This window comes from Alexandromys fortis, unplaced genomic scaffold (assembly GCF_014885135.2).
Source record: "Alexandromys fortis isolate MF-2015 unplaced genomic scaffold, M_Fortis_MF-2015_v1.1 scaffold_500, whole genome shotgun sequence".
In the NCBI taxonomy this organism is placed as follows: domain Eukaryota; kingdom Metazoa; phylum Chordata; class Mammalia; order Rodentia; family Cricetidae; genus Alexandromys; species Alexandromys fortis.
In genome coordinates, this window is record NW_026068375.1 from 83741 (window position 1) to 94766 (window position 11026).

The window sequence follows — 11026 nt, forward strand, 5'->3', positions numbered from 1 at the left end:
TTTTTGGCCTAGCCTTACAGTTTTCCCACAAGGCAGTCCCTCCACATGGGTACCACGGTTCCCCAATCCCGCTGCTGTCAATAAACTTGGGCACTTGGCCTCACTGGTGAGATCCCAAGAACCCCATCTTTCAGAGGGCATGCCTTGTCTAGCTGCAGTCACAAACCTTGTGTACTATCTCAGCCTTTTGACTGACAATGACCCTCCACTGCTGACACAACCCCATGCCCAGCTGGCGTCAAACTGCATGGATACAGGGCCAGACTGGTTAGTCTTCAAGATCCTGTGCTCCCAAATCCTTTTTACATTGTTAGGCCTAGCTGGTGCCACACAGTTTGCATGGCAGCCCAGCTTGGTGAGTTCCCAAGAACCTCTAATCCGAAACAAACCTACTCTCTGGTCTAGCTGGGTTTGATAAAAACATGCCCCGTAGCAGTCTGGTGAGAGCTCAAAAGCTTGTAGTACTGCCAACACTCTTAGGCTTAGCTTGGGTCATGCAACCTGCACACACGCCAGCCCCCTGAGTGACACAGGACACAGTCCTCTGTGCTGTCCCTGCATTCTCAGGCCCAGGTGAGTTCAAGCTACCCAGGCACCTGGAAGCCAGACATATAAACCATTAGGACCCTGTTCCCACATACCCTCCTCACAATCCCAAGCCTGGCTTGGCCCACTCAACTTGACCACCATCGTTGCCTTAACCTTGTCCATCTATTCCATTCCCACAGTCCGACCCTGGAAGGGGTCAGGATGAACTTGAACCACACCTGGCTGCGGAGGGATCAAGACCCTGCATTCCTAAATCATCTCTGCACTGACAGGCCCAGCCAATGGCACTCTGCTCAGACAGTGGTGCAGCTTGGTGAGTTCTCAGGAGCTTCCTTGTCTGCTTGAATCATCATGCTATTCCCTGGTGTGTTTGGGTTCAATAGGAACGTGCCATCCCCGCCCAGTAAGAGCTCAAAATCCTGCAGGTAATCATACCAATATTTTCTGCAATAGCTTGAGAGGCACTGCCTACACTTCAGGTCAGGCCGATGAGTGGCCAGGACCCTTCCACTGCTAGAACATTCCCACAGTCCCTGGCTCCTCTAGGTGAGGGATCAGGACCCCGCCCTTCTGTACCATTCTCACAGTCCCAAATATAGCCCAACTGCTCAAGCAGTTCCCAAACCAGTCAAGACTCTTCTGTGTTCAGACCTCTACTCTCTTGTGCATGCTCAGAACGGTAAATAACAACTACAGGCTGCCTATACACCAGCAGCACCACAGGTACTAGCTAGGGTCAAAAAGCATAGTCTGTGAATGATCATGACCTTTGCACTCCTGAGCCATTCTCAGGGCTCCTGACCCAGCCAGGGTCAAGTTCCATGCTTACTGCCAAACTCTAATGAGTGATCAAGACCCGACTCTTCCCAAGCATCCTAATGACCCCAAAACTGATAAGGGTTGAGATACCTGGTCATAACCACTGCCTAGCCAGTGATCAAGACTTCCCCGACAACTATCACACTCACAGGAATAAGTGTGGTCAAAATGATGCTCCCAAGGAAAGCATGGTGATTGTGCAAAATTGCCTCATATCTTCATCGCCCCCAAGATCCTACACTAATATTGGGTCACAGCCCTGAGTACCTGGCCTCCCTGTTAAGAGATCAAGATTCCCACCCCAGTGCGTTCCTCACATGCTGAGAACTAATTCTCGTGAAGCAGATTGGTGACCGACACAGCTTGCTGAGTTCCCAAGAGCTACGCCTGCCTGCGCTATCCCCTAAGTCCTGATCTACCTAGGTGCGAGCAGAATATACACCATCCCAGCCTTGTGAGAGGTCAAAGTCCCACGGGTATCATAATACTTTCAGGCCTAACTTGAGAAATTCAACTCACACATCAGCCAACCCTGGTGAGTGACCTAGACCTGTGCACTGCTAAAGACATCCCTACAGTTCCAGGACCTTCTTGAACTGTCCTTGCGGTCCCAGGCATAAGTCCACTCCATTGCTCCTGAAGCAGCGAAGCCTCCCCTTGTGACACAGATCCGTGCCCTCTTGCACCAACCTAGAATTGAAGTGAGGTCACAAACATAGCCTCACTGTACCACTCCAGCCAGGGGAATGACCCCAAACACCACCCTTCCCAAATTACCAGATTCCCAGGGCAAACTCTAGTTTTTAAAAAGCCTGAATACAAGCGGAGCCTGCCAATGAGCCCCACCTTTGCACTCCGTGTCCCCCTTCATGGTTCCAGACTGAACCTGCCAATGAGTCCCAGTTTTGCACTCCGTATCATCCCATGGTTCCAGGTCCACCTGGGGTCAAGCCACACTCTCACCAGTTTTACTCTGGTGAGTGCTAAAGACACAACTCTCTGCCTGCATCTTAACAGTTCCAAAACTAGATGTGGTCAAGAAGCCTGGTCACCAGAGCTACCTAGCCAGGAAATCCCTCCCTGACAATCCTCACACTCCCCGCCATATCTTTGGTCAAGAAACTTGCCCATCAGCCATGTATAGTGATTGCCCCTGGTCCCCACGCCAGTATCTGGTCACACAGCATGAGTAAAGAGCTTCTGTGGCCTGTCGCAGCCGCCATGGGAGAGGAGCAGCCATGGCCCTGCGCTACTCCATGGCCATGGGCCTCAACCAGTTCCACAAGGTGACGAAGAACGTAAGCCAGCTGAGGCACAGCCGGCGGTGCAGGCGCCTCACAAAGCACACCAGGTTCGTGCGGGACATGATCCGGGAGGTGTGCCCGGCGCGGCGCGCCATGGAGCTGCTCAAGGTGTCCAAGGACAAGCGCGCGATCAAGTTCACCAAGAAGCGGGTGGACACCACGCACACATGCGCCAAGAGGAAGCGGGAGGAGCTGAGCAAAGCACTGGCCACCATGAGGAAGGCGGAGGCCAAGAAGGACTGATCCCCTCCCCGTTCTCAATAAACGTTGCTGTGGCAGAAAAAAAAAAAAAAGAGCTTCTGTGTTCAGAGCTCAAGTCTCCTGCTCCAACACCATCTTCACACCCCCATCCTGGTTCTGGTAAAGCAGATAGCTGACCAACACAGCCTGATGATGCATTCCCCCCGTACCCCTGCACTCTGGTGCCTGCTGAAGTTGGGAAGTACTAAACACCTGCCAGGACCTTGATATCCCACAGCATCCTTAGACTTCCAGGCCTAACTGCAGTCACAAAGTCATTTGTGTTCCCCAGAGCATCACCTGCCATTGCGAACTCCCATCCCCAGGCCTAGCTGGGGTCAACTATATTATTGAATGTCATCCCACCCTGATGTGAGTCCACGATTGCGTGCTGCTGGTGAGGTACTAATACGCCCAGGCCTAGCTTGAAGGCACAGACAGCCTGCACTCTATGGCAGCCCGGTGAATGACCTGGATCCATGTACTTCCAGGGCATCCCCATAGTTCCAGGCATAGAACGGCTGAAGAAGCTAGACCATCCGACTGTCCCAGTGAGGAAGCAAACCTGGCCTTTGTTGGGTCCCTAGAAGACAGGCCTTCACACCCCACTTAATCTGTTTTGCACTCTTGCAGTTGGTTAAAAACAGGATTTAGAGAGGGCAGGGCTGATCATAGCTCCTAAGAAGGTACAAATGCAAGCCCCATATTCCTACCTTGGGTACCAATTGGCCACGGATGGAATTAAACCAAAAAAAATAACTATTGACCCCTCTCATCTTAAAACCTTACATGATTGGCAGCAGTTACTGGGAGACATACAAAACAGATCAAGTGGGGGTGCAGAGGACTGTCCTCTAGGGACCCAACAGCCTTCACACAGCATCCGCACACCTGAGCCTAGTCAGGGTCACACAGCTTTCCCTAAAGTTAGTCTCGTGAGTGATGCAAAATCCTGCCCCTCTGCGCAGATACCACATTCCCCGTGCAGAACTCTTTCTCGCTGAAATCTAAAGAGCCACCCCTGTCGAAGGAATGGCCTTGTCTTGCTGGAGTTAGTCAGACTGTGTGCCATGCCACCCAGATGCAAACTCAAATCCTATCCCGCTGTTGTCAGAACATCCCAGGATCTAACTGGTGTCATGTTGCCTGACCAGCTAATCCTTGAGCGACCCTGACCCCTAACCTATTATTGTATCCCCACATGCCTAGGCATGGCTGATTTTAAGTGACAGAAATACTCATAAACAAGACTGTCCTCACACACCCTTTGTATTCCGGAAGGCCTAGCAGGCATCACACAGTTTGCACAGCAGCCTAACTTGGTGAGTTCTAAGAACCAGGCCTGCCTGAGACATCCTGCTTCTCTCCCTGGCCTAGCTGGGGATGATCAGAATGTGCCCCATCACAGCCTGGTGAGAGCACAACATTGCCCAGGTGTCCTACTAACATTGTTAGGCCTAGTTTGAGATGCCCAGGATGCATTTACGCCCAGCCTAGTGAGTGACCTGGACCTGTGCACTGATAGGACACCCCAGCCATCTCAGGCACCCCTTTGGTGACGGATTAAGACTCCAACTTCAGCATCAGGGTGTGGTAGTGCATGCCTTTAATTCCAGCACTTGGAAGGCAGTGATAGGCAGATCTCTGTGAGTTCGAGGTTCGAGTTCTACAGAGGGAGTTCCAGAACAGTTCCAAAGCTACACAGAGAAACCCTGTCTCGATAAACTAAAACCAAAACCAACAACAACAACAAAAAAAAGGACTCCAACCTCCTGCATCATGTTCAAAGTCCCTGACACAGCCTTACTCCAGCAGTTTCCAACCAGAAAAGATTCCTTAGTGACTGAGTCCCCTGCCCTACAGTAGCTGCACAATGGGAGACCTCAGTCACACACTGACTATGCACTACTCAACCCTGTGAGCGACCCTGAAAAGATCCTTCACCATCATTACCACATTCCCAGGCCTACCTGGGATGAAAAGAAAAATGCCACCATGCAAGCTGAGCCTGTGTGTCATTCCAACTTTTGTCCTCCTGTGCCATTCCCACAGTTTGAGTTAGGGTCAAGCTGCCCACCCTGATCAAGACCTAATTCTACCCAGTCACACTAACAATCACAGCAGCTAGCCCACCAGCCAAGGGTAATAATGTCCCCAAAGCCTCACCTGCCTTAACCCCCATCAAGTTCCCACACCAATATTTGGCTCACATAGCCTGGGTATCAGGCCCCTTTTCAAGAGTTAAAACTACTGCCTCCGCGCCTTCCTTACTGGAGATCTAGTTTAGGTGAACCAGATCACTGACCAGCACAGCAGGTTGAGACCTTCAGAACTGCTGACCTCAGGTGCCATCTCTACTGCCCAATGCCTTGCTGGGATCAAAAAGGTCAGACAGTAGCCAAAACTGGTAAATGTTCAGGATCATGGCTTCCCCCCAAATCTCTGAGACCTAACTGTCAAAAGGCTGCTGAGCACCTGCTGTAGCCAGAAAACCAAAACCTGACCTAGATGGAGCCAAACATATCATGCACTATCCCAGTCTATTGCAAGGCCAAAACCCTCCTGTAATAAACCAAAGCCTAGCTTGAGATACACAGCCTGCACTAGAACCCAGCCTGGTGAATGACTCAGACTCGTGCAATTCCAGGATATCCTCACACATACTCTCAAAACACGTACTCTCAAAGAATGACTGAAGTACACTGGCCACCAACCTACCCTTGTGAGGGTCCTGCCCTCATGAACTATCTCCATACTCCCAGACCTAGTCTGGGTACCACAGCTTTCTCAAGCCAGTCAGGTGTATGAGCCAGAATCCAACTCCTTTGAACTGATACCATACTCCTAGACCCAGCTGATGTCAGCTAACCTGGGCACTACCACTGCTGACTGGTGAGATCTGAAGAACCTAGCCTGCCTGACCTCTGTCTTGACTAGTTAGTCATCAGACTCTGCAACCCAGCCTGGTTAGGACTCAAAACGCCTAACCCAGTGCTGTCAGTATACTTACTCCCAAGGCTTAGCTTGAGTCGCTCAGCTTGTACCTGCTGTAGAATAATCCTTTTGCTCACTGTGAAGATGTATTCCTCTCATTATTAATAAAAAAACTGACTAGCTTATAGCTTGGCAGGAAGAGATTGGGTGGAAAAGACAGGCTAGGAGGACACTGGGAAGAAGGGCAGAGTCTGAGGACTCCTGAACGAGATGCAGAGGAAGCAGGAGATATACATGTCATACTGAGATAAGGTATTGACACATTGCAGAGCATAGATTAAAAAATATGGAATAATTTAAATTGTAAGAGCTACCTAGTAGCAAGCCTAAGCTACCGGTCGAGTATTTACAATTATTATTAAGACCCTGTGGTCATTTGGGAGCTGGTTGGTGATCCCCACAAAAAAACTCTGCCTACATGTACTCAAGGCAGCTGTGTAAGTGAACCAGACCCTTGCCCTCTTGTGCTATCCTCACATTGCCAGGCCGACCTGGACTCAAGCAGCCTGGACACAAGCCCAGACTAGTAAATGATCAAGTTCCTGCCTTTATACACATCCTCACAGTCCCCAGCCTAGTTTAGCACACAGACCTTACCTGCTCTCTTAGCCTTGTGAGTAAGTGCAAACCTTGCCGACACCCAAACCCATCTAAGTTCAAGATACATGGGTATCAGACCAGACTGGCAAAGTCCCTGTACTCTTGTCTCAGAGTTTCTACTGATGCAATGAAACATGGCCAAGAAGCAGGCTGTGGAGGAAACGATTTATTTGGCTTACACTTCATCATTTTTGTTCATCAAAGGAAGTAAGGACAGGAACTCAAACAAGACAAGAACCTGGAGGCAGAGGCCACAGAGGGGTGTTGGTTACTGACTTTCTTCTTATGGCTTGTTCATCCTGCTTTCTTATAGAATCCAGGACCATCAACCCAAGGATGGCACCACCCACAAGGGGTTGAGCCCACCCCCATCAATCACAAATTAAGAAAATGCCTTCCAAGCCTGCCTACAACCTATGACCTGATTTTATGTGGAGGCATTTCCTTCACTGAGGTTTCTTTCTCTCAGGTGGCTTTACCTTTTGTCAAGTTGACATAAAACTAGCCAGCACAACTCTCAAAACACTTTTAGACTGATTGGCATAGATGGCCTCACAGAATTTGCACAGCAACCCAACTTGGTGAATTACCAAGAACCTTGCCTGCCTAAGTCATCTTCCAAGCCTCTAGAATACCTGAGTTCAGTCAGAATGTGTCCCAGCCCCTCCTCATAAGAGTTTAAATTCCCTCACTGTTCTACTAATAGTTCCAAGCCTAACTTTACACATACAGTCTGCACTCAAGCCCATCCTGGAGAGGGGCTGGGATCCTTCAACTACTGGGACATCACCAAGTTCTCAGGCCCCTCTTGGAGAGAGGTCAAGACCCCGCCCTCCTGCACCATCCTGACAGCTCCAGGCACAGTCCCAGTCCAGCAGGTCCCAGACCAGCCAAGACTCCTTTGTAACCCAGCTCTTTTTTTTTTCACCTGCTCACAATGGGAATGAACTTACAAGCACAGGCTGGTTGTGTACCAGCTCAACCAAGTGAGTGACCCCCAAACCCTAACCTTTCCCATCATAACCACACTCTCGGGCTTAACTGGGGTCAAAAATTCTGCACAGAAGCTAAGCCTGTGAGTGAGGTGAAGTGGCTTGGTCACTAACCCTGCCCTAGCCAGTTCTCAAGATTCTCCTTTCCCTGGCAATACTCAAAGTCCCAGGCATAGCTGTGTCAGCTTTCCTTAGAGCCAAATACATTGATTGCCCATGATGCCACCTGCCTTCACCTTCCCACAGTCCCATGGCAATATCGGATCACACAGCCTGAGTACCAGGCCTCCCTGTTCAGTGACCAAGACTTCTGCTCTAGCGCCATCCTCACACCCCCTGTTTGAGGCATAGTTTGTGTGAAGAATATCTCTGACAAACACAGGGTGGTCAGTCTCCCAGAACCTTGCCCTATGGTGCTGCCTCTACTGCTAACCATACAGGCTGGCCAACAACCCAGGATACTGAGTGTTCAGCACCATGGTCACCCACACCATCCCCATACTCATGGGCCTAGCTGTTATCACAAAGCCTGCTGAGTTCCTAATAACTTGTCTTCATAGGCAGACCCATGCCCCTAGTTCTGCTCGTGTCATACCGTCTGTGCACCAGTCTAGTCTGGTGAGTGACCTCGACCCCTGACTCTTGGGTCAACTTTATCTTCCAAGGCCTCGCTAGGGTCAGTCAGCCTGCACACAAACCCTGTCTTGTGAGTGACCCAGATAACTACCCTCCTATACCACCACTCCCCATAGTTCCAGGCCTAGGTGGGGGGGGGTAAGTATCTTGGGGCAGCACAACCTAGTGAGCAAGACTCCTACCCTCGCATACCATCTTCACACTTTCAGAACTAACTTGAGTAACTCATTTTGCCCACCAGGCCGGTCTTGTAAGGGTCTCAGAACCCTGCCATCCCACACCACCACCACATACTCCCAGGCCGAGCTCGAGGTGACAGAGCCTGCATAGAGAATGGGGCATGAACATCAGACTGATGTGGGAGTGATTTCTTATTAATAAAGAAACTGCCTAAGCCCCTTGATAGGCCAACCCTTAGGTGGGTGGAGTAAACAGAACAGAATTCTGGGAGAAAGAAGCTGAATCAAGGAGTCGCCATGATTCTCCCACTCCAGACAGACGCAGATTAAGATCCTCCCTGGTAAGCCACCTCGTGGGCTACACAGAATATTAGAAATGGGTTAGAACAATATGTAAGAGATAGCCAATAAGAGGCTGGAACTAGCCGGGCCAGGCAGTGTTTAAAAAAATACAGTTTCCGTGTAATTATTTCGGGCATAAACTAGCCATGTGGGCGGCCAGGTGCCGGGAACACAGCCCCGCCATTCCTCCTTCAACATCAGACATACATAATTGCATGGCTTATCCATACAACTTCTATTAAAAGAACTCATTTTGTGCAGTGAATATCTTTTAAACATCTGAAAAATAAAATGCAAGAGGAAGAGCTGCAGCATGCAAGCAGGATGCAGTCAGGGTGGGAGATTCATCACTTTGGTGTACTCTGAAGTACTGTACTATGTGCTCAAACTGTGTGTCTCCAGGTTGCAGGAACTACTAGTAAAGAAAATGCATTTAATATTCGAGAAACTATTAACACTGGACTTCAGCCATGTTGGAATATTCAGGGCCTACTGGGGTAAGGTTGCTGGGTTCCACTGAAAACCTATTCCCTGGTTATTATTGTGTTTTTACACTGGTGTCTAAGGCACCTTGTGTAGATGGAGGCTGCTAGTTTGTTTCTTGAACACCCAGACCTGAAGTAGTCACACAAAAACTGTATTATTACAGCACTGCTTGGCCTATTAGCTCAGACTTCTTACTGGCTAAACTATATATATGTGTGTGTGTGTGTGTGTGTGTGCGTGTGTGTATGTGTATGTGTATACATATATTTTATATATAAATTTATATATATATAAATGGTTAAATTAACCCATTTATATTAACCTGTGTATTGCCACGTGGTATGGTCTACTGGTAAGGTTCTGTCTGACATCCAGCATCTGTCTCCTGAGGCCACTATATGGCTTCTCTCTTGACTCCGCCTTCTTTCTCCCCCTCCAACTCTGCCTTCTTTCTTCCCCTCTATCTGCTTGGAATTCCTGCCTTGCCCTATTCTGTGCTGCAATCACCCCAAGGCAGATTCTTTATTAATTAATGTTATTCACAGCATAAATAAAGAGGGGAATCCCACATTAACCTGGAATTGGGATGATTACAGTTCTACGTGCTGATAACTGGTTTTGTCTTTGTTGAGTGGCGTTGTGATCCAGCTGCCCTCACTCCCCCTGACTGACAGCAGAACTTCCTTGTGGTCTGTAATTGATAAGGATGTTTGTGTTCTTTCTGGCCTGTGGGTCTCCACAGAAGGAGTAGAGGTATAAAAGGTTGCTGGGCAAAATAAAGGTTGCTGTTCTTCCACTTGAAAAGAAGCCTCCGTGTGTCAGTTCCGGCACCCTCTGCCAGTCTCGGCCATCTGCGCTGGCTGCAGCAGGGTGGGTGCTTTGTTCCTTGGTTTCGGTTTCCTCTCTGGATTGTAGGAGAGTATGATGGCTGTATGTGACCTAGTAGCAAAATTCCTATGGACTCGTTTCCCTGGTCTCCTCAGAGGGTGTGTTCCAAGGGTATGTCTACTGGTGTTGCTGGGATAACGGAATGAGTTGGAGGACAGAAGGTTGAAGGTGATATGTATGATCCATTGGGCATGGGGTCAGAGAGGACAGGGAGACCACAGCAGGTTTCCTGCTACAGAAGTGGAGATGAGATCCGGGAGGGGGTGGATCTGGAGGAGCAGGAGCAGAAGTTGAGTTTAGCCTATCTGCTTCCTTGGCAGGAGAGGCCTCTGGCTTAGGTTTTTCTACCCCCCCCCCAAAATATATTTTTATAGCATTATACTTTTTCTTGCAGTGTTAGAATTCAAACACAAGTTCCTTCAGTCATGCTAGGTGTGTGTTCTCTACCACTGAGCTGTTTCCAAGAGCAGAGTGATGTCTTTGAAATTGACAGGATACAAGCTCCTCTATTATGTGTGTTTCTTTAACATTAATCTAAAGGGTTCTATAGTTCGGGATTTGTGGGAGTTGGGAGTGCAGCTCAGTGGTAGAGAGTTTGCTGAGCATGTGCTAGTTACTGGATTCTAACCCAGTACCAAGAAATCATATATAAACATACACATATACATATATATGCATATTCAATAATTCAATTTATAGTATAAAGTTAGATTTCTCAAGGTGTTCATGAGGACAGCAGGACTCAGCAGCAAGTATGCTTTCAAATCAAGCTTTCCCCCCTTGATGTCAGATCAAGGGGCCAAGAAACTGTTCAGTTGAGAACCTAAGTTGTGACTCAAATGTGCCATAAAAGGCACCATTCTGTCACAAGCTGCAGTTTGCCACACCTCTTCCCTCTCCCTCCCCCCCCAAGAGAGCCCCACCCACAGCCGTTAGCCAATGGGTATCATAGAGATGAAGCATTCATACGTGGAATTGTCCAGCACGGCACTACCCG

At 49.0% G+C, this 11026-nt stretch overlaps 1 protein-coding gene across 1 annotated transcript; it reads left to right on the forward strand.

Moving 5' to 3' along the window:
* Positions 1 to 2606: 2606 nt before the first annotated feature.
* LOC126495502 (60S ribosomal protein L36-like) lies at positions 2607 to 2915 on the forward strand. The gene has a single exon (XM_050133085.1). It carries the CDS (start codon positions 2607 to 2609, stop codon positions 2913 to 2915), a length of 309 nt encoding a protein of 102 aa, XP_049989042.1.
* The last annotated feature ends 8111 nt before the right edge of the window (positions 2916 to 11026 follow it).

Coding starts and splice junctions, on each gene's coding strand:
- LOC126495502 (XM_050133085.1), top strand. CDS start 2,607: ATGGCCCTGCGCTACTCCATGGCCATGGGCCTCAACCAGTTCCACAAG.